The 23,640-nt window shown below is 45.8% G+C and overlaps 1 protein-coding gene across 9 annotated transcripts in view; it reads left to right on the top strand.

Moving 5' to 3' along the window:
• The window catches only part of Caln1 (calneuron 1), a 531,563-nt gene that overhangs the window by 503,611 nt on the left and 4,312 nt on the right, over positions 1-23,640 (top strand). For all 9 annotated transcript variants that reach the window (XM_010625017.2, XM_033764903.1, XM_033764904.1 and 6 more), the window contains one exon: positions 3,532-3,688. In XM_010625017.2, coding sequence (XP_010623319.1) covers positions 3,532-3,688 — 157 coding nt within the window. The remainder of the gene's footprint in view (positions 1-3,531; positions 3,689-23,640) is intronic.

The raw sequence follows: 23,640 nt of genomic DNA, 5'->3' as shown, positions 1-23,640 counted from the left end.
ATCCATTCAAAATGTTTCCCTTTCTTGGGGAAGAGCCATAATTCACAAGGTGCCAGATCTGGTGAATAAGGCTGATGAAGACACACAGTCAAATTTTTAGGAGCCTTTCGTTGGATGCTACTCAGCAGTAGCATTCACCATATTTTTTATCACACCTTGTGAAGACACTCAGGAAAGACTTCCAGAACTTTTTCAGAAAGTGGAAAGTGTGATGGGGTAAGTGAGTTCCGAGCCAGTGGGAATATTTGGTGGGGGATTAATGATACTGTCTTACTGTCATCCATTTTTAATTTGAGCATTCACTGTATTTTTCCATCACTATTTTCATACTCCTTTCACAGGGAAAGGAAACAAATAATTGGAAATAATACAACCTGTTACAGTCCACACTGGCTCAGAAATGTGAATTTCTCTCGGTATTAGTATATTTCACTTAACAAAATACTCAAGCCTAGGTACGTAGAAGAGATTTATTTAGCTCACAGTTTTGGAGGCTGGAAGTCCAGGATCAGGTCATCTTATCTGCTCAGCCTCTGGTGAGCACCCACTGGGCTGGGTCACAACATGGTAGAGAAATGGAAAGGAAACTGGCCACAGGGAGAAGGGGCCAAGCACATGGGATGCCTTGCTTAGTAACAGCTTGCATCCATGAATGCTCACACACAGGGTGAGACCAGCATTAATCCCTTCCATGGGAGCACACGAACAACCTAATTGCCTTGTACTAAGCCCTAGCTCTTAAAGGTTTCTTCACCTCTCAGAATCACTGCAGTGGGGGCAAAGCTTCCAGCACATACACTGCAGAAGCTCAACTACATGGAAACCATAGCACCTTCTCTTAGACACAAAGTATTCTTATCCTCCCCAAAGGGAGATGCCCTGAAAGGCCTGTAATAGAATCAGATTCAAGATCTCATGATAGACGTCAAATCTAAGTATGATGCCTCTCTAGTTGAAGACATGGGAACTAAAAGGACAAAATATCCATTCACACACGCACTCTCTCACACTCAACCTATGGTGGTGGGCAAGGTTCTAGCAAAAAACGCCTAAAACATTTCCATCCAGAAAGCAAAAAAATGGGGGACACTTAACAGAACCTCAGAACAATTCTGAAATCCCAGTGGACAGACAGACTTTGGCATGAAGAGTTTTCCTTAGGTAGGTCCTAGTTCTGCCTTCTGGAATTGGCACTTGATTTTTATTGGTCTCCATGATTCCTGCCCCCACCCCCATCTGTTCTTTCCACTCTTCTCCTTGTATTCATCTGCTAAGGGCATTGGGAAACATGCCTTTCTTGGGACCAGTGTAGCTTAGCCTCATTTTTGCTTGTGTCTATAGGCTGGGAAGCCCAAAGATCATTTTAATTCATTGTTGCAGTTTGGCGGGTATTTTTTTGTTTGTGGTACTTAGAATTGAGGCCAGGGCCTTCATGCTGAGCTATATCCCTAGCTTTTTATTTATTTATTTTTGTTTTGAGACAGGGTCTCACTAAGTCACTCTGTGGCCCAGGTTGGCCTAGAGTTCATGAACCTCCTGACTCAGCCTTCCAGGGTGCCGGGATCATAGACATGTGCCATCACATTGGGCTCACTCTCACTTCTGCACACTACAGTTATAGTATCTTTACATCCACTGGCTTATTGGCTCCTGGTCAGCACAGCTCTGTCAAGAACATAGTTATATTTTTATCTGACTTTTATTTTTATGCCAATTACAACATCCACAATTATTTTGAATCCCACATCTCTGGATATAAGAATGGCTTCACATATGCAGAAGTTTTGACAGGGGACATTTTGGTGTAATAAACAAGTACTGTCATTTAAAGAATTTGTCAGTTTTCTTTCTTACTAGTTGGAATACGAGAATAACTACTTCTTTCAACTCCAGAGGACCAGGAATTTGTGGGTTATCTTTATCCCTGGCTTGCCAACCAACCAGTTCTTTTTGAAGCTCATCTCTGATGCTCCAAGACGTAATAGTTACATATGTGGATGCCTGCAACCACAGTATGTTAGTCCCCAAACTTTTCACTCAAAACCACGAGCTCAGTCAAAATAGCTGTCCTCTGGATTATCATAGGCAGCAGTTTTACCACAAGCTCTCCCATCTTTCCAGCCTCCAGTAACATTCTGTTGTTTCCCACTGCCTGGCACAGAAGCCTTAGCATCAGATTATAGAATTTTTGCTATGGTATTCTTTCACTTTTATGTACCAATTTCTGCCTTGTTGACTTAGTCCAAGGACTAAGTTATGGTGTAGTAGCAAATAGCAAATAGGCCTGAAATGTCTATTGATGATAACAATAAAGGGCACTTCAATGATTGTGAAATCTTTGTCTTTTATGGGGTAGCTGTGTTTCTATTCCACTTTATTGCCACTCGGAGACCTAGACTGAAGGAACAGCCTCTCTCTTTGGGATACGTGATTCTCCCAGCAGAGGAAAAAGAACAGATGATAGAACCACACAATGACTCTTAAAGCTTTTAATTGGATATGGCTTGTGTGGTTTCCACTTACATATCACCAGCTGAGTGTATGACATGTCCAGGCCTGACTTAAATGGAGTGGGAAAGCATAATCCTATCACTGAGAGAGACCAGACAGAATAGAGAATGCCACACCTCCTCTTCAGCTTTTCTTCAGAAACATGGCCTTGAACTTGGCTTTTATTTGATAAGGGTCTTGGAACAAGACGCATACTTCGATACGTGTCAGTCCATCTTCCATTGCTGTAACAAAATACCCGAGGCTGGATATCTTGTAAAGAAAAGCGATGCAGTTAGCTCATGATTCTGGAGGTGAAAGAGCTTGGAGTCAGCTTCTGCTGTACTCTGGTGAGGGTTTCGTGGCAGATGTCATAACCATGGTCCGAGCACATGCCGAAGAGGTGATACAGGGAGACGGGAGCAGGGGTCAGGCTCAAGCTTCTGTACAAACTCCCGTTCACAAGCAGTAAGCGGAGTCCCAAGCAAACAACTTAATCCTTCCCAAGGACAGGGCCCTCAGTGACTTCACCACCATCCTCTCGGCCCCACCTATTAGAGGATATGCCACCTCTCAAAATGGATGAGCTAAGCACCAAGCCTCTAACACATGAAACCCTGGGGGACCAAACCCCTAAATCCTCCATACTTCAGACAAAACAGAACGTGCTGGTTTCTTGAAAGATGATAAAATTTTGAGAAATGTATGCATTGTCTGAAGTGTGACACAACTCTAAAGTCCATGAGATGTGGAGAGTTGACAGCAGATGGCCGGAGGAGTAGAAAACCAAACGAGCAGGTGGCATTTTTGCTCCAAGAGTCTAAATCGAGGGGGCTATGTTCCCCTCACTGTATCCCCACTGTATTTGGCCCTGTGAGTTCACAAATATGCTCTGAGCTGAACAGGATGGAAACTGCTCATCTGATACCCTGAAAAGTGGAGCCCAGTTTCCTGGGAGGTGCTCTAGAGCTTGCCGGTCACACCCAAGCCATGTCCACACTTCCACCCCTGCAGTCCTCTCTCTCTGCTTTCTCTCCACAGTTCGACATGCAAAGGATAACGCTGGAAGAGCTGAAGCACATTCTCTACCACGCCTTCCGGGATCACTTAACAATGAAGGACATTGAGAATATCATCATCAACGAGGAGGAGAGCCTGAATGAGACCTCAGGGAACTGCCAGACGGAGTTTGAAGGAGGTAGGTGCCCATGTGCTGGGCGGGGACAGGCCCAGGCCTCCTCTGGCTGTGGTGGAGAGTCTGTTTACAGTCTCCTGAGTGGAAATAGGCTTGCACTAAAGCCAAAAATCCAGGACTGAGTTAAAAGGTCTCTCCTGCCAAGATGCAGTGGATTTCTTTCATTATGGTTTTTTTTTTTCCTCCCATACACTGCATTTGTGCAAAATTCCCACTGACCCTGAGCTTCCTCTCATGACTCCAGGGCCAGAGATTGGCTGTGGTCTTTGCCTGCACCGGACAGAAGTGGAGGCAGCCAGCCCAGGGTGGAAGGAGTCTGTGGGGGCTGTCAGCAAACTCAGACCGAGTCCACTGGTGATTTGTGTGACCTAAGCCACATCTCCTCATCTATAAACACCAGGATAATTACACCAATTCCACAGACTCTTTGGGAGTGGATAAACTCCATGCTCTCTGAATGCACAGACTGAAAGGGGCCCAGGGATGAAGTCCTTTCATGAATTTACCAAGTAATTACAGAGAAAAGTAAGTTTCTACTGAGGTCAAAAAAGAGACTCATGAAAGGCCTCTTTTCTTGGGCTTATAAAAGAAAACTAAAGGGGTAAAAAGCCCACCTTATATCTTAATCAGTTCAGAGTCCCCAAGAAGCTAAAAAATTTCATCCCTCTTCCCACCCTTGAAAAATCAGAGTTGGTTTAACAGCTCTGATGGATAGGAACAACAAAAAAAATTGTAGTTAATTAAAACATCATAGCAGGCTGTGGGCAATTTTTATCCAGGTTCCATGCTGAAACCTCTTAGAGCGGTAAAACCATTTCTTTCTTTTCTTTTTTATGAGCACTTAAACAAGTCAGGAGACACAGTGGAGACACTGTCCCACAGAGAGCAGATGGCATTTGGTCACCTGGTCCTGAGCTGCTGCGTGAGACCCAGCCCAGCACCATGGCAGGGAGGCCTCGAAGTGCTGAGCTCAACCTGGGGCCCCCACGTTCAGGCTCATTCGGGTTCCTGTGGACCCACTTAGGGCTGGTCAGTGACTGCATCAGTGCCACAATGAAAGGCCACCACAAGGAAAAACAAGAGATGCCTCCCGCTCCTAGGTTATAGACCAAGTCAACTCAGATCAGGCAGTAAGGAATGGTGGTCAGTGAAGCAAAGGAAAGAACTATGCCCTTTCTGAAGGCATTTGGGTTTATACCCTTCAAAATGCCATGACATCAAGGGAAACCCAGTTGTGTTCTAGAAGCTGCTCTGTTCTCCCTGCCCAGAGCACCAGGGCTATCCCACCCATGTGTTTGGGGTCGAAGCCATACATCCTGCCTTAAAGACAGGGTCAGATCGTCACAATGGACACCATCTGTGGCAGGACATCAGGGAGCATGGGAGGAAGGGAGGGTGAAGAGGGTGGGGCATAGAGGAAACCTTGGGAAAGCACCATGCCTGGCTCCCCATTCCTCATGGAATGGGTGCTCCTGCATCCAGAGCTCTGGGTCTGTAGCTCCCCACGGTCTGAGATGGAAGGGGGCGGGTGTCTGGGCATCTTGTTTGCCACAAGAGCCTCTGTTTGTGGATCAGTGTTTCCTTCAGAGAAATGTCACACGCCATAGTAATCTGGGAAAGGTCACGCTGAACAAGGAAGTAATCTAAATTCCAAGCAGTGCCTTTTTATTACTCAGAAACTCACATACTGATACCACAGACGCCTTTCAAAGGGACTTCCTAAGAGAAGTCTTAGTGGGTCTGCTTTATTGGTTAGTGCTTCAGACAATGGCAACAGCTGTGTTTGCAGGGAAAGAAGTACCAGAAGTCATTTTCTTATTCAGTAAATAGGAAGGAACATTATTTTGTAATTAGCACATTATTTTTTTGCATGACCTCTTTTGCATATTTTCATGTCAGAGAAATATTTTCTTTAATCTCAATTCACATTTATTTATTTTTTATCAGTATATATTTGCAATATATTATATATATCACCTTCCTCTCTCTCTTTTTCCCTGATTCCCTTTCCCTACTCCAACAAAATCAGCCTTTATTTTACTCTTTAAATTATTTATAATTGGGTTTCTCATGTGAAAGAAGCCATGCGGTATTTAACTTTCTGTGTCTGTCTTACTTCATTAACATTATGGTCTCAATATCCATTTGTTTTCCTACATATGAATTGAATTCATCTTCTTTATAATGTTAAGGAAAATTTTTAAAAAATTACATCAACACAGTTTGGACCCAGACAGAAGCTCTTTGGTTCATGTTTAGGTTTAAGAATTTCAATTCTTGCATAGGACCAGTGTTATGGGTGCATGGACTTAGTAGCCACGGGCCCCTAAACATTTAAGACAGGACCTTGAGGTGGTGTTCTGGGCAGAGCTGACCAGGAGGGGATGACTACACAGCCCTGTCCTTCGCACCCGAGGATTAAAGGAGCCATGCAAGACCTTGTGCCTGACGTCAGAGCCATCTTGCTCCCACACAAGCAGGGACCTTCTAGGGACTGGAGCTTGTCGCTCCCCCATCCCAACCTAACTGCAGTTGCACAGCCCTTGCTTCCTAGATCCTCTCCCCTCCTGGAATCCTTGAGGGCTTCCCATCCCCCAAGCCGTAATCTCCTTCCTAACCTCTCTCCCCTTCCCAAGCTGCAGACCAGGGTCTACCACACTGGCCACGTCCTCTGCCACACACATACTTTCTCTGTCTTCTCTACCCCAGGTCTCAGCAAATCCAGCATTTAACTCTGAAGGGGCCGGTGTTTGCTTTTATAGTTTTCAAGCATGAAATTATTTTATCTTCAAATCAAATCCTCCTAAACCCAGAGGGCTAAGGAGAAGGAAGAGAGCAGGCAAGGCTGTCCCCAGCCCTAGTGGTTGTGGGGGGAACCCAGGCCTCCCCTGGCTCTCCTTAGAGCTCCCCAGGGCAAGTACAGAACCTCCCCCGGAAGCTCAGTGCTCCCACATGGGCTCAGTGCTCCCTGGGATCTAGAAATCCTACACTCTTTGGATTGAGAGGAAGAACTTTGAGAGGAGCCAAAAGCCTGGGTGGCTTTTTCCATCAGAAGGTGGAAGGGCATATTCAACTCCCAGCCAGGACAGGAGATGGATAAAGGGGTAGTCAGTTTGTGGCAGAGTCATAATTTAAAGCTCACATCAGATGGCTCTGAGCTCAGCAAAGCTGGAGACCTGGAAGTGTGGAAAAGGTCTGAAAATAGTGCCATGGACAGTGCGTGTGACACGGAGTCAGTAATAAATTAACTGCCATATGTGGTGGCACATACCTGTCATTCTAGCATTTTAGGAGGCAGAAGCACTAGGATCACAAGTTCAAGTACCACTAAATAAATTAGAAAGATTCTCCAAAAACAATGAAAAAATACGTAAAGGGATGTGGGTGTAGCCTAGTGCAAAGGCCCTAGGTTCAAATCCAGTACTGAAAGGATGAGAGGGGGAGGGGAGGGAGAGGGGAGGAACGGAGAAGGGAAAGAGGAGGGGAGGGAGGACTTCCAGGTGCCCTTGGCATATTTGAAGTCAGGGATTCCTTATTTCTTTTTTCTAACTCTTGAGTCTGATGCTTTTGCCCAAAAGTGTTCAGATTCTGTTCATGAAGGTGGGAAATATCCAATTTCCTTCTACATGAATGAAAAAATAAAGAATAGAGGAATAAAATAGACCAGGAGCCCATAGGCTGTGATGCTTTTGATGGGAACCACTTTTGTTTTGGGGTCCACCTTTTAGTTTGGGTTTGAATTTGTTATCCTTGTTTTGTTTTTAGGTCAGCACATGCACAGGAACACACACACACACACACACACACACACACACACACACACTGTTACACTTTCCCTGGACTTTACATACTTTTTCCATTTCTCCCAAGAAGACAGGAGGGAGTGCAGTGAAATTCCCAGATAGAAGGAAGGCACACCTTCCTGGCTTCTTCTGAAACCCTCACTCAGAGGCCCACATTCCTTGTAGAACCTATTTTCCTAGAGCCCTAAACAACGACCCTTCCAGAAATCCACATGAAGCCAGGATGAGAGCAAAAAAACCCTAAACCAAGGTTCTGCCCTGGCCTTTACTCTCATTCCTGCCTGGAAGCCAGGCAGGAAAGCATTCAGATTGAATCAGGTGCTGGCTCTGTGCTGGGGTTCATTCCATGGAACCCAGGGTCCCTGGTTCCACCCAGAGAACCTGTGTGTCCCCAGTCCAGTGAAACTATGTGCTCTGCAGTTACTGCTCAGCCATAAAGAAGGATATGTTTGAGACATTTGAAAGCAAATTAATACAGCTTGGGACCATAATGCTAAGTGAAATAAATCAGACACAGAAAGTTAACTATCACACGGACTCTCTTCTATGGGAAACCCAACATATAAATAATGTAGAAAACAAAAGATAAGACATGATAGAAAACAGGGCAGTAGACTTTGTGGAGGTGGGAAGGGGATCTGGAGATGGATAGAGATGAGAGGGAGGAGAGAAGGGGGAGTAAAAAAGATCACAATGCATTATGTATTTGTACCAGTTCTCCACCATGGATACATTTATTATGTATCACAAACGTATACTGATAAAAAAATTTTTAAGTTTGATTCTCAGGAACTTCCAGCCCCTCAGATCTTTTTAATTTTTTTTTAAAAAATGAGTTGTGCTCAGTGTACTTTAACATTCATTGCAAATCTTTTTTGTCCTAATTATTTGGAAAAATAAGGCAGCATTCACCATAACAGGTCAGGCACTAGACCACGTGTCTGCCCAAAATACCCACTCACCACCCACATTCAGTAAGAGTTTAACCCCTTCCAGTCACCAGTGCAAGGGCCAATGCACTGGCAGGAAAATTTGTATTTTATTACTGAGTTCCGGTTGCTCCTATATATGGACCGTGGGGGTCATGTGGTCGAACCACCGTACCCATCTGTTACCGGATCCCTATGAAGTGTTCTTATGACCTAATGTACTATACATTAAGTTTGGGAATGCTTGCTTCCAATGTGGATTTTGCTTTTCCTTACATTCCAGGAGAAAAGGCTAGAACTGTCCAGCATGACATCAGGGTCGGTCATTTGTTAATACCTGGGACCGACCCTTCAGCCTTATCTTTTCTGTCCCCATCTGTGTCTGTCTCTCTGACTCTGACTCTTCTGTGTCTCTGTCTCTGTCTGTCTGTCAGTCTCCCCCTATAGTACTGGGGATCGAACCTAGGGCCTGGGTCCTCAGTTACATTCCCAACCCTTTTAAAATGTTTTATTTTGAGACAGAATTCCTCTAAATTGCTAATTTTCACAGGCTGGGCTCAAACTTGCAATCTCCTGCCTCCCAGAAAACTTGGATTACAGAGATGCAACACCACATCCAGCTAATCCCTGTCTTGAGGGACAAATTCTGCTGCTCTAGTGGTTACAAAGAGGAAACTGAGGTTCCGCGGGATGCAGTCTGTCAAAAGTCAGATCGCAGTTAAAGACCTGGACCCAGGTCTATCAGACCAAGCCATACTCTGACCTCTTCTTTTGTCACCACGGTCATTGGCTTGGGTTTAGGCATTTCAGAGTCTGCACATAAGGTGGCATTTCATCATTCTTACTTGTTTTTCGCTTCATTGCCAATGAAGTCATACTATATTTGAAAGTTAAGGTGAACTGTGGCAAGATTGCAAGAGCCCTCTGGAGACACAGCCCCCCAGTGTTGTCCCTAAATGGAATGCCAGCTGTCAGATCTTTCTACACATTCTGACAACATGCACAAGAGAGGGAAGCAAAGCAAAATCATCACCCAGGGAATAAATAGTTTCCGTAAAAGCCACGGTGGAGCTATTCCACACCACCCAGTGGCTATATGTGATGAACAAAAGAAACAAACATCCAAGGAGAAATGTGGGCCAGGATCAGGGAAATGTCTGTACAATGTGTGTGTCTTGTCCTAGCTCTGTGCCTTCTGGCTGTGTGACCTCATGTGTGCCATTTCACCTCTTTGAGCCCCATTTTTCTTATGTATCCAATGCAAAGATGGCACAGTGATGGTTATAGCTAGGTGTTAAAACTTTTGAGCTCAGGGAAGGTCAAAGAATTCTGAGGCCACAACCAAGGTCTCCAGCATGCCCACTGAAGTCACTGCATTCCTGTCAGGCCACCAGGTGCACACCTGGATGGCAAGATCTGTCCGGTGTCCTGGCCATGCACTGTGAGCATCTCACACTCACCCAAATGAGAAAGGTGAAGAGGAATAGGACGGTCAACAACAAGGCCACACACCGAGAGGTCCAACAGGAGACTTTAATTAGGAGAGTGGATCAGGGAGAGGAGAGGGAATAGGGAAGGGATGGTCCTTTTCTAGGTTTGGGGCTGAGCGATTGTGAATCTGTGAGCAAGTGGGCTAGTCTTAACCTATTGTAAGCCATGTTGCCTTTTTAGGAATGAGCTGTGCAGAAGCTGAGTTTCAGTTCTCGAAACTTTTGTGGCCTTAGGAAAAGGAAACTTAAGAGCATGGAGGCATTTTAAGAACATGAAGATCCCAGAAGGGTGGCCTATAATGGCAGCATCAGGTCCCTAATATTTCCCCCTTTGGTTTAGATGGAGATGGCAGTTGGTGCATGTTGTCTATGTGGGGGGTGGGCATTGAGTTTGTCTTCTGTAATTACTTCCTGCTGTCACTGGGGCAATGAGATAGTCTGGGGACGGGTGTGGGGCATGGCCGGCTGTGCTGACTTTTAGGATGTGGAGTAGTTGATAGCAGTGGCACTCCCACTGGAACTGTTTATAGGGTCTGTCGAGGAGAGTCATGACACACAAGTTAATAAGTGAGGTGGGAGAGAGGACAAGGAGATAATTAGTATGTGGCCTGCATCGGAGTTCCCAACGTTGCTGTACCCAGGTTTTTATTAACTCTCTTTTTGTCCTTTATAACCCATCCTGGAAGATTTCTAGGGTGAACCAGGGGAGCAGTCAACCCTCTACACTGTCTAAGAAAGTCAGCATGAAAAGGATAGGGACATAATAGAAATCATCTAATGATTGGATGGGGTCTTCTAGACTGAACTTTTCTGGGAAGGTGGGCTCATGGCAGAACAGGTGGACCAGGAGAGGAATGCCTGAGCCGGGGAAACCAGGAGGTACCAGGTCCCTGTTGGGGCCAATCAGACTCTAATGAAACTCTGTTTGGACATTTGACAGTGTTCAGAATGGTTGAAGGAATATTTTCCTGATGAACAGTGTAAGTACCATGAGAGTAAGGTTTTATTTTGTTCTCTTCATGCTGGGCCCCTTAGGATAGAGACGACCTCTGGTGTGCAATATGTACAGAGTTGGGGAGGATATGTAAGGTGAGCTATTAAAGCCCGATCATATGGGAGAAATTTTTGGGCGAGGAGCCTGAAAAGTTTTGGACCCTGTGTTTTGGGACAGAATGGGTATCCTGAGGGCACCTTAATCTAAAGGAATATCCTGGGATGTATGCGGCTGTGGTCTGGGTTGGAGGGTTAGTAAAACGAGTAAAAAAAGTAAAGGTTATGATTTCAGTTGGGGTGAAATCTGATAAAGTTCCTTAGAGCCACATGTTGGTGACCCAGTTGGCTATGTGGGTAACAGGACAAGGGTGGGGAGCAAACCAGAGAATATCAGTCCAAAGATCATTCAGGAAGTGTTCAAGCCGGGCTGAGATCTGAGCTAGGCTTGGTCTGGTGGTTGCCATGTAAACACGGTGGTCTTGTTTAGGTCTTCAGTCTGAAGTATCAACTGATGAACAGTCTGTCAGAAGACTTGAGCAGAGAGGTGGCTAATCTGGGATTGAATAAAACGGAGAACACAGGGGGAGACTGCCAACAAAGTAAGGATGAACAATAGAGGGGTCATAAAGGGAAGTAAAGAGGTTAGTAGAAGATTGTTGAGCCAGCTAGTGAGTCCCCCATTAGTCCCTGACTCTTGCTCCCTGTGTCGCCGTTCCAGGCTTTCCTGAAGTTGGTGGATTTGGTCAGTTACTCTTCCTGATTGGTTAACAAAAAACAGTTTTCCTGAAGGACTGAACAAAGTCCTCCTTTTTCTGCAAGTAAGAGTTCAAGGCCTCACCTGTTGTGCAGGACCACCTGGGAGAGGTTATGAGGGGCACAATGGCCACCTGTAATGCTCTCTTTTGTCGGGCTTGGGCCATCCTGGTCATGGGGACTGGGACGCCTTCATTTCCTGGTATTATATAGAAGTTGGGGGCTAGGAGGACTGGGGTGCAGAGAGCATTCCAAGAGGCATTAATTCCCAACCAGACAGTTGTTCCATGTAGTATGGTGATGTTGGAGAGGGAGTTGGTTCCAGGGTAAATGGGTGTATCCCGGTATGGAGATGTTTCCTGTCAGACTGAGACAAACCAGGGCCTGGGTGATTAAGATGAAATTTTGCCCCACAATTTGTATTGGACCTGATGCCGAATGATTCCATGGGAGGGGCCAGGGAAGGGGACAGGCCTGTGGGGTGATAGTGGTCCACGGATGCTGAGATGCTGAGTCCTATCCAGCAGCCCTTAGTGCAGTAGGGGGTGTTAGATAACCAAGAGAAGGTTCTCTGGAGAGATTAAAAAACCCAGAGCGACAATTATTTTTCTGCCCCATCCAGGCTGACCTGTAGTTGGGCAAGGGATTGGTCTAAACGGGGGAGCTCTGATGAAACATTATGTACAACCTGGATAACAGGTGGGGGTGGAGTGGTCCCAGGTACCCAAGGCCTGCAAGTGATGGTGAATTCCAAACCTGGATCTAGGCCTCAGACATTGCGCCTGAGACCCCATGTCCTTCTGGACTGCCATGTTGGATAGGTGGGATCTTTGACTGTGATGTTAAAGTTAAAGGGCTGAGGACTGTTTACATATGTGTTGATCTGAATGTACCGGCACCCATGGGGCCAAGGACTCACAGCCCCAATAGGCACAGTGGTAGTGGCCACGTGAATGACAGCATGTGGGGCCAGTGGCGGGGCATAGGTAAACCTGAAAGGACAGTGGAAATCAGCCATAGGCCAGTCCAAAGTGTGACAGGAATTTGATGGGGTGTAGTTAGAGAACTTAAAGTAACCTGGAAAGTAACATCTGGGGATCCTACCTGGGTCTGAAGGAGGACTGAGCTAGGCTGGGAGTGAGTCAAAGTACACGATGAAAGTCCATTGGTTTGGGTAAGGTTTAGGAGAGAGAACAAAAGCAGGAAAGGAACCATTATTGGCTTCAGCAATTAACAGTGGCAATGAATGAGATTATGAGGTAATAAGCCAATATGAGCAAACACCTAGAAGTAAAGTTATAGTTGGAAGGGGCTGCTGCGGCCAATGCAACCCCAAAGATAGATCCCAAGAGCACCAATAGAAGAAGACTCAGGATATCAGCGGGTGTCTTGATATTAAATGTATCACAGTATCCCATGAAAAAATGAGGCGGCAGACAGTTAAGTTGGCTTATCTGACTCAGGACTTGAAGACGGTGAAGGATCCTGGGCAACCAGGTATTCGAGAATCTGAATAAATTTTGCCTTCAGAGGTCCCATGGGGATGGTTGAATAGCATGGATGAGGTCCTGTGGGTGTGACTGGGGGAGGAGCATGAAGATACAGTTTAACACGAGAACAATGGAACCATCCTGGAAGGGACTGAAGTTTAGCAGCTCTCAGAGTTCAAAGGACAACTGTGAATGTGCCCTGAAATTTAGGTTTGAGTGGGTCCTTCTGTTGACTTGACGAGGCCAGGAGAACCAGGTCTCCTGGGTGATAGGGTAATTGGCAGTGTAGGGAGTGGAGATGGCAGTAGCATATCCATGTGTTGCCAGACTTGGGATCAGACCTGAGTTAAGCAATGGGTTTGATAAGCTTGGGGCAAGTGAGAGGGCTGGGGGGTTAGTCCTGGGGGCAACAGGGGACATCGAATCGTCAATTCAAAGGGAGAAATCTGGAGGGGGGCCTTAGGTAAGGATCTAAGTCTTAACAAGGCGAGCGGAAGGAGGGTGACCCAATTGGTATGAAATTCTAGGGTTTTGTGAGGATGGTCTTGATGGACCTATTGGTCCGTTCCACCTTTCCTGACGATTGGGGATAGAGTGGGATATGAAAATGCCAGGAGATTCCCAACAGTTTTATAAGGCCGTGGGTTATCTGAGAAGTGAATTCAGGACTGGTATCAGACTGGGAAGAAGTGGGAAGTCCAAATCTAAGTGCAATTTCTTTGAGGAGTAACAAAGAGACAGTAAAGGTACGTTTATTTGTGATGGAAAAGGCCTCAACCCACCTGGAAAAGGTGTCTACCAGGACTAGCAGGTATTTATGTCTTTTTATTTTGGGCATATGTGTGAAATCAATTTGCCAATCCAAGCCAGGTAGCATATCCCTTGCCTGATGTGTGGGAAATGGGGTAGGTCTCGAGGCGGGGTTGATTTTTTGGCATGTAGTGCAGGTGAAAGACAGAGTCTGAAGGAATTGTTTGTCAGAGCGGGAGAGGGTGGTCAGTGGTTCCAGGAAAGTGAGTAGAGCCCTGGAGCTGGGATGGAAAATTTTATGAAGATATGTGAGTTGGTCTTGAGTGATGAAATTTAAGAGCATATAGGTATCTTGTTGAAGTGTAGTTAATGAAGGGGTGCAAAGAAGGAGATCATCTACATATTGGATGCACTGTGAACTTTGGAGCTGTAGAAAGGACAGATCCTGAGCTAGGATTTGGCCAAACAGATGGGGGCTGTCCTGAAAGCCCTGAGGAAGGACTGTCCAGGATATTTGGGTAGAGGTTTGGGTGTGGGGATCTGTCCATGTGAAACCAAAGAGAGCCTGTGAATCAGGATGTAATGGGATAGAAAAAGAAGGATCCTTTAGATCTAGCACTGAGAAATGAGTAGTATTAGATAGAAAACAGGAGTGTATATGGATTGGGGACAACAGGGTGGATTTGAACAACAGCTGAATTGATGATCCAGAGGTCCTGAACTAGCCGATATGTCCCATTAGGCTTTTTGACTGCTAAGATGGGGGTACTGTATGGGAAATTGGTAGGCCTTAGGAATCCCTTTTGTAATAGATTTTGATGATTGGAGTCAATCTGTCTAAGCTGAAATGAGGGAGGGGGTATTGGGCCTGAGCTGGGAATTGTATAGGGTCTTTAAGGAAAATCTTAACTGGAGGACATTTGGCCACTGAGGGGGATTGCGTGTCCGTTTGGATGAGGGAGTCTGAGGTTTGATAGCTTGTGACAACAAAAGGCAAAGGGAAGACATCGGAGTATTGCAGGGGTCCTGGATTGTGAAATGGCTAGAGGTGCCAATTTTGGATAGGATATCTCAACCCAATAAGGGAATGGGGCAGGAAGAGAGGACTAGGAAGGAGTGAAGAAATGAGAAATAATCAATTGCACATGACAGGAGAGGAGTCTGTCGAGGATGTTGTTTTTGACCTTCTATCCCAACAATAGAGGTCTGGGACAGGGAGATGGGCCCCCAATATTCTCACAGTGCAGAAAAACTAGCACCAGTGTTGAGTAGAAAGGTGATCATCCTACCTGCCATGGTGAAAGTCACCCTGGGCTCCTGGGTGGTAATCGACATTGGACCAGATAGGCCAGGGCCTCTTGGCAGGTGGACACATCAGGGGGCAGTCAAAACTCCAATGAACCCTCTGTTTGCACTTAGGGCAGGGTTTTGTGGGAGGCTTGGGGTTTGGGCATTCCTTGGCCCAGTGGCCCTCTTGATCACATCAGAAGCAAGGTCACAGTGGGTGAAAGGGTCCCTTATTAAAGGGTCCCTTGTCATGAGGCCTCCATGGCATGTAAGATTGATGGCCTGTGCTAGTAATTGGTACTTTTTTGTAGTTATGAGGTCACCACAGCCATGACAGGCCTTAAATGCCATGGTTAAAATCTCAGATGGAGGAGTTAGGGGTCCTCTCTCAAGTTTCTTTAGTCTAATATTGGGGTAGCTTTGATAGAAAAAATGCATCATGACCAGTTGCTGGCCGTGAACAGACTCAGTATCAAGATTGGTATATTGACAAAGGCCATTGGTCAGACTTTGTAAAAAGGCAGAAGGGTTTTCATTTTTATCCTGTATGATTTCATTAAGTTTGTTATAATTTATGGATTTCATGATGGCTCTGCATAGCCCATGGAGCAAACAATTAATGTACCTGTCCCGGGCCTCAATACCTGTCTTGGAGTTGTAATTCCAATCCAGGTTGCACTCTGGAACGGCAGCAGCGCCTACCGGGTGGTGGTTATTTGTCAAATGTTCTTGATCAGCATGGGCAGGCCTAGTCCATCACTTTTTTGCCTTCCTTAGGGGTTAAGGTATTGGTAAGGATGACAAAGAAATCATGGTAAGTTGATACGACTGAGTTAAAAGCTTAAATTGTTTGATGAAAGTCTCAGGATCAGCTGCAAAGGATCCAAGTCTAGCCTGGATGAGGGCCAGTTCCATCATAGGAAAAGGGATGTGGACTCCAACAATTCCCTCTACTCCAGCAATCTCACGTAGGGGCACTGTAGTGTGGCTGGTTTGGGAAGGTTCTGAGTTGGGGAGTTTATGAGATTTGGAGTGGGTGAGAGGAGGAGTTGGTGTGTAAGGTGGAGCGGTGGGGAGTGGGGTAGAGTGGGGGTGGTGGGAGGAGAGGAGGCCGCCAGAGGAGGAGGTTGAAGGGTGGGGTTTGGGACCATTTCCCAGTTTCTATGATAAGGAGGAGGATCATCAGCAGTATCAATCTGGTCTGAAGAGTTAAAAGAAAGAGAGGTAGAAGCAGAGATATCTCGAGCCACCAATAGTTTGGGGAGGGGAGGTAGATTTTGGGCCAGAGAGCAAAGAGAGGGCTGGCTGCGGAGATAAGAAAAGCCCTGAACATATGGAATCTCCTTGATGCTTACAGAAGTTATACAGGTCTTGAATCGGACCAGGTTAAAGTGAGTTGTTAGGCAGCCACACGTTTTGGTTGTCTAACTGATGCTGAGGCCAGATTTGAGTGGACAAGTGTATTAGCCATTTAGATTTTAGGTTTTGGAGCAAGCACCCCAAGGGAGAGTCTGCAGGTATGGAAGATCTGGAGCCCATGGTGGCCAGGAATGAGACAGTGAAGTCCAAGTCCCAAGACGTCTCTTGAGATTTGGAAATCACTGGTTTGTCTTTCTAGATTCCGAACCTAGAAGTAGGGGACCCAAGCTGCAGATGGAGACATCTCTACCAAGAGGAGGGGGTCTGGAAAAGGAGAGCCACACCCTCCTAAGGCATCCCTAGAGTGGTGGGGGTGGATTGGGCAAGTCCCAGACTTGTCCCAGTGAACCTGGAGGCTCACAATGGGGGTTGTAAGACCTGGTACCTGGCCCATGTGCTGGAAGGAAGTCTCTTTTCTGGTCACCTGAGTTCGAGTCCCACACCCTAGACCTTACCTGAGGTCATGAGGGAACTTACCTGAGAGTCAGGGGGCGATGGGATCAACTGTGCTGGTGTTGTTTGTAGGGGTAGCATCAAGGAAGAGGGTTGCAGAGGGGTCAGGTGGGCCAGTCGGAGTGTCAAGGGAGACCATTCTGCTGCGACCCGCACAGTATAAGATCCGAAGCTGAGGAGAGAGGTGGGAGATGAAGAAAGACAACAGAGACGAAGGTTACTCTTAACTGGGACCAGGTAGAACCATAGCTTGTCAAGAGCTGATGGTCCCCTGGAGCATCTCACTCTCTTTATAGCAGAAGGTAGACCGAAGAGAAGGCGGGACAAATAGTGCTACATATCCTACATGGCCTATGTGTCCTTAGCGTAATTGTTTCGTGAAGGGGCATGCATAGGAGGAGAACAGGGAAGGACACAATGTAACTGTCTAACTGTCTCCCAGGCCATCCAGGGTCTACAACATGAGTCAGACACAGTCTAATCTATGGAGGAGAAAGGCAGGAGGGATCAAAAGGGCATCCTCAGGCTCAGCCTGCAGCAATTTGGGAAGTCAGCCAATAAAAGAACTCTTCTTCTGGACGTTCTTTATTGCAAGCCAGAAGAAAGTTGTCTGAGGAGTGGTGAGATTCTAACCCACCATATTGAGGCCAGAGAGCTTTTGTTGATCAATACGCAGAAGCAGAGTTGAATAAGGACCAGCCTGGCTTAATGTCCTGTGCCAGTCTTTGCCCACTTGCATAAGGCACTGCCGTAGTGAAAGCCTCATTTCTTCATCTCTGAAACAATATGAGCTGCCCCGTGGGGCTGTTATAAGGATTAAATGAGGTTACACATGCAAATACGTCCTACAAAGCTCCACATACCAGTCAGCTATCAAAACTAAGGAAAAACAAAACCAGCTAGTCCCAAGCCCCAGCCATCTTATTTTTGACTCGGAAACCCTTTCCCTGAGTACATACTGCAGGTACTGTAGCTTCCAGGGCAGGGTCCGAGCACAAACACAGAGGGATGAGCCTTCCTCTTCCCTTCACTCCTAAAGTCAAATCACTGTCACCATTGGGGTGACCAAGAGTATTCGTCAAGGGTCTTCTGTTTGCATGAAAGAGAAAGTGAACCTAGACTCCTGAAACTAAAAAGCCCTGGCTCAAATAATAGGGGACGTCAAAATGGCATTCTTCCAGAAGATCTCAACACACACACACACACACACACACACACATTCTCTCCCTCTCCCTGTGCCTCCCCCCTCTTTCTCTCCATTTCTCCCTTTTCCTTTCTTATTCTTATTGCCCTTCCTTCCCCTCCGTTGGCTTCATTCTTAGACGAGCTCAAGAGGTAACAGATTCTCTTTCCAGGATTCATCCGTATTCCTAGAAGGGGTTCCTTATGGCACAGGCCTGGCTCCTGTGCCTACCCCAGAGAAGCCAACAGCTGAGGAGACTATTCCTGGCCACTGATTTGGGGTGGTGTAAAAGGTGAAGTCCTAGATAGAGTGTCCTGCTAGATGGAGAGCTCCAGATCCCCAAAACAAAGAGGCTTTTCGGTATGAGAAGGACAGGAAAGGCAAGGCCTGCCCCTACACCACAGGTCTGCAAAGCACAGATGTGTGACATCCAGTAAACCAGAAGCAAGGGACATGAGATTTTGTTGTGGAAAAGTGACAGGCTCCCCTACCCCACAGGGTGCTGTGACCCCTCTTCCTCTTAACAAAAGCATCATAAAAGACACCAGCCTCACTCTGTCCCTTTGAAGTCACATTCTCCATCTCTACCTTCAGGTCTTCCTTGGGCACTTTTGAGTCCATCAAGATATAGAAAATTTCATTCCAAAGGCTCTTAATTCCATTTTACTCTATGTAAATAGCCAAATTCATAGATTTATACAGTGTTAGGCCTGGGAGGAACATAGAATGACACTACCTCCCAAACCTGGTAGCTCTGGCTTATTTTGAGACTCACCTGAGCTAACACTAGTACTGTTTTGGTTTACTTTGTTTTTAACATTCTTGTGCCCTGAAATTCCTGCCAAAAATATTGCTTCAATAGCTCTGTAGTGGGGCATGAAATCAGAACTATTAGGGTTCTGTTTTTTCTCCTTGGGGAGCCAGTACTCCCCAAGACCTACAGCCCACATATCTAGATTAAAGCGGAGGGATTCTGATCCATGGTGTTCAGGGTCACCCAGCTGGGCAGTGGCCAAGTCTGTGCATCTCCAGGAGTAAATCCAAGAGCCACTGCCTATCCCTTCCAAGCAGAGCAGTGTGACTTGCTGTTAAAATAAGAAGGGAAAGACAGTCTGTCACTAGAGCTACGCACCCAGGGCCTGCCAAGGCAGCCACAGGACTTAACAAGCTTTCTGGAATTTTTAGGAAAACAGAAGGCCCCACTTCACTGTCCTCCTGCGTCAGACTCCCCAGTCACATTCTCCTCAAATCTTTTCAGGGACCCATCTGTCAAGAGCTGTGCTAGAAAGAGAGCTCAACTCAACTCAAGACCTGATGGGGAGATGGACATACCAGGTGTGATCGGGAAGTACAGTTAATGTTAATATATTTTTAATGTATTACAGTAAAAAACACATTGCCATTAATTGCCCTCAAATTACTGTCAAACACATTAATCTCATTGTTCTTGTCATTTTCTGAGGCAGTTCTGGAAGTCCTCTTTCATGTCTTTAGTTGCACTGGTATGGAATCTATTTAAAACATTTACTGTTCTTGGTCATTATGACTTTAGGGAAGTCACACAGTGCCAGATCTGGTGAATAAGGTAGATGAGAACCACCATGTTTGTACAACCCTGCCTTTCCACAGGATGGCACTCAGCAGCCGATTCACTGTGTTTTTGATAGCACCTCTTAAAGATACTTAGGAAAGAGGGCTTCCAGAACTGCTTCAGAAAGTGGCAAGAGCAATGGGATCAGCGTGTTCAAAGCAAGCGGGAGTGTTTGAGGGGGGTTCATGGCAATGTGTCTTTTAGTGTATATATTTTAAAAATGTAAACATTTACTCTATTGTTTGAGCAGGCTTCATAGACACAATCACCAGCAGTGTAGTGTTCAGGAAGACCCAGAAAGGACTCAGCTCTTCCAAAAAGTTAGACATAGTTTTCATATGGCCCAACGATTTGATTCATAGGATTATACCCCAAAGAATATCAGGCTTCATAGACACAATCACCAGCAGCGTAGTGTTCAGGAAGACCCAGAAAGGACTCAGCTCTTCCAAAAGTTAGACATAGTTTTCATATGGCCCAACGATTTGATTCATAGGATTATACCCCAAAGAATTCAAAACATGTATCTACACAAAAACTTACACACGAATGTTCATAGCAACATCATAGACATCATAGTAGCCAAAACATGGAAGCAAACCAAATGTCTACAAACTGATACATGGATAAATAACTGTGATTCATCCATACTCAGTGGGATATTCCTTATCAACACAAAGAATTGAGATGCTGGTACATGCTACAATGTGGAGGAATCTCAGAGACATTCAGCTAAGTGAAAGTACCCAGACACAAAACCTCACGCTACAAGATGCCATTCCTGTGGCATCTCACAAAAGGTAAATCTACGGAATCAGAAAACAGATGAATGGACTGGGTATGGTTGCGGTTAGCTGTATCTCCAGTGCTCTGGGAGGCTGAGGTAGGAGGACCTAAAGTCCAGGCTCAACCTGAGCAACTTATACGTTTAGCAGGATCCTCAAAATAAAATGAAAAAGGGCCGAGGATGTGGTTCACTGGAAAGGCCCTGGGTTCAATCCTCAGTGAGAGAGGGAGGGGAGAGGTAGGAGGGAGAGAGAGGAGAGAGAGGTGATGGTTATGCAAACTTACAAGTATACTAAATACTCCTAAATTACATATTGTAAAAAGATGAAAGTGACAGTATGTGAACTTCATCTCAATTAAAAATAAGCAAATATTAAGAGTTACAAAATTAATGGATTTTAAACAAAAACAGGGCCTGGGATTTAGCTCAGTGGTGCCATCACCTGACTCACAAGCACAAAGTCCCAAGTTTGATCCCTGCTATACCAAAAAACAAAACAAAAGCAAAAATAAATGGGCTGGGGGTGTAGCTCAGGGGTAGATGTGTGCTTAGCATGCGTGAGGCCCTGGATTCAATGCTCAGCAGCAAAATAAAGAGAAAGAGCATATCTTTTGGGAACAGGATATGGGAAGAAACATCACAGGGAAGAGGAGACTGGGCTGGGCCTTAAAGAAAAGAGAAGCTCAGAGGGCACATCCAGCAGAGAAGGATGGCAAGGGTAAAGGCAGACTGCTCCATGTGGTGGGCTCTTGTCCAGGGATCTGTGGGCCTTGAGCAGAGGTGGCCTGGTGAGGGGAGCCAGGTGGGCTGGGAGCAGAGGAGAGAAGGATCAATGGGAAGGGAGACCTGCTGTGGCACTTGGGAGCTGGAACAGCCCTAGGCAGGGTTGTGGGGTGTGGCGACACATACCAAGCAGTGGTCTGGAAAGGTGAATCTCACTGCTGCAGCTCCAGATGAATTGATGGGAGAAGGAAAGTACCAAGGCCAGGGGTTAAGCATCTGCAGCAGCTCGGTGCTGGGCTAAACGCTGCAGCATATAGGAAGAAAAATGATCAGGCATCTCCTCCTGTCCTTAGGAGATGCAAGCTTGAACCTGATGCTTCTCTAGCAATTTCCAGTGGGCATGGCTTTCCCTTGAGTTGGCTCTCTTGGATTGATCTCTGAAATCATTCTTTCTAAGAAAACTAGTTGTCATTAATTAGCTCCTTTTACAGAGCCATAGAGACTGACACATAGAGTCCATTCAGAGTCTGTTTCAGAGCTGTCAAGGCCAAGTAATGAGCTAGTGGCTTCCTCCTGTTTCCAAGCCCTGGGTCTGGATTCTCCCGGCACTGTCTGCCTGTATCTCTCCCCTCCCACTACTTTGAAGGATTTTTAGATCAAAGGCACAGTCATTCTCCTAGGGGATAATCCTGTTGTTTGTAACCTCCTTTCGTTAGTGTCCTTCACAAAGAAGGGCTTCAGCAGAAACTTTCTCCCTCAGCCCAGTCACGCAATTTTCTTTTCTTGACGCTTCCCTTTAGCCCTCGGGATGGGATGGTGCTGAACCAGTTTTGGAAGCATTTCTATGCAGGCAAGCTGCCCAGAACCATTAGCCAGGCCTTACAAAGTGTTATAATCTGCCACTTCCATATCCTCACTTCATTTTCCGCCTCATCCTTTCCTTCTTAAACTCCATCTCCTTTTTCCTTCCTGGGAGTTGGCATCTTTTTGTATTTGCCCACTCCTCTGAGAGGCCTATCTCTGCACCAAGGAAATTTTCTTCCTCCAGTTAAGAACTTAAGATTCACACCTAATCAGCAAGTTCAGAATTGAACCACAAAATACTTTAAATCCCCCAAGGGAAGTGAAAATGCAGTGGATCCAGAAGAATTAAAGATAACAAGACAAGCCTTACAGAGGATGGCAGAAATAGCCAGCAAGTCTTGCAGAGGGAGCTGGAGCCACAGCTGGGGGACTGGCTCTCTGAAGTAGGCTTTCTGGGAAAGCCTTCCTGTGTATGCAATTTTTAGAGACTGCTTGACAAGGATTTGGGCCTCTTTAAGGGAAAGTTTTATTTGCCTTTGGAAACAGGACCAGCCTCCTACTTCTTCTGGTTATTTCCAAGGGTGGTTTAGAGGAGTTGCTAAATGACAAGGAAGAGAGGGACTTGAGATTGAATATTTTTGCATTCTCCAAACCATATGGACCTACCCTGACCTATCCTTTTGCCAGACCTCTTGAATAGCTGAATTGAAAAAAAAAATCATCTTCCCCATCACCCTAACACTTCCACACACAAAATGTACACAAAAAATACAATGAATGTTTACATTTTCAAACCTTTAGTATAGTGAAAGACATCTTGCCATTAACCCCCTTCCAAATCCTCCCCCTTACTTTGAGCATACTCATCCCCTCATTCTTGCCACTTTCGGAAGCATTTCTGATGTTCCCTTTCCGGGGTGTTTTTGATTGTACAGTGAGTCCCTCACTCATGAATGAGCTCCATTCCAGAAGAATTCTAAGTCTGATTTGTTTGTAAGCTAACAAAGTGTCTTATACAGTATTGTAAGACTTTGCCATCAGAATGTTCCTAAGTTGGGCACCTACTCTACTGCCCTGGCTGCCTCGATGTCCTGAATCAATTAAAAATGTTTGCTTTTCGCGTCTATTTTGACTTTGGGGAAGAGCCAGAAGGTGCACAGTGCCAGGTCCAGTGAATGAGGTGGAGGAGCATAATGATTTTGTGCCCCTGCCTTTCCACTGAATGACACAGGGCACCAGCAGTCACCACATTTTAATCACACCTTGTAAAGACACTCACAACGTAAGACTTCCAGAACTGCTTCAGAAAGCAGTAAGAACATTGCAATAAGGAAGTTAGAAGCTCGGGGTGGGGGGATGGGTATTTTGAAAGAGATTCATGGCAATGCATCTTTTACTGTAAGGGATTATTTTAAACATTTATAGTATATTTCATTTACACCACACACACACACACACACACACACACACACACACACACACACACACACACACACACAC

This window comes from Fukomys damarensis, unplaced genomic scaffold (assembly GCF_012274545.1).
Source record: "Fukomys damarensis isolate Sample0158 unplaced genomic scaffold, DMR_v1.0_HiC HiC_scaffold_17, whole genome shotgun sequence".
NCBI classification, from domain to species: Eukaryota; Metazoa; Chordata; class Mammalia; order Rodentia; family Bathyergidae; genus Fukomys; species Fukomys damarensis.
This window is presented reverse-complemented; position numbering and strand designations above follow the sequence as displayed.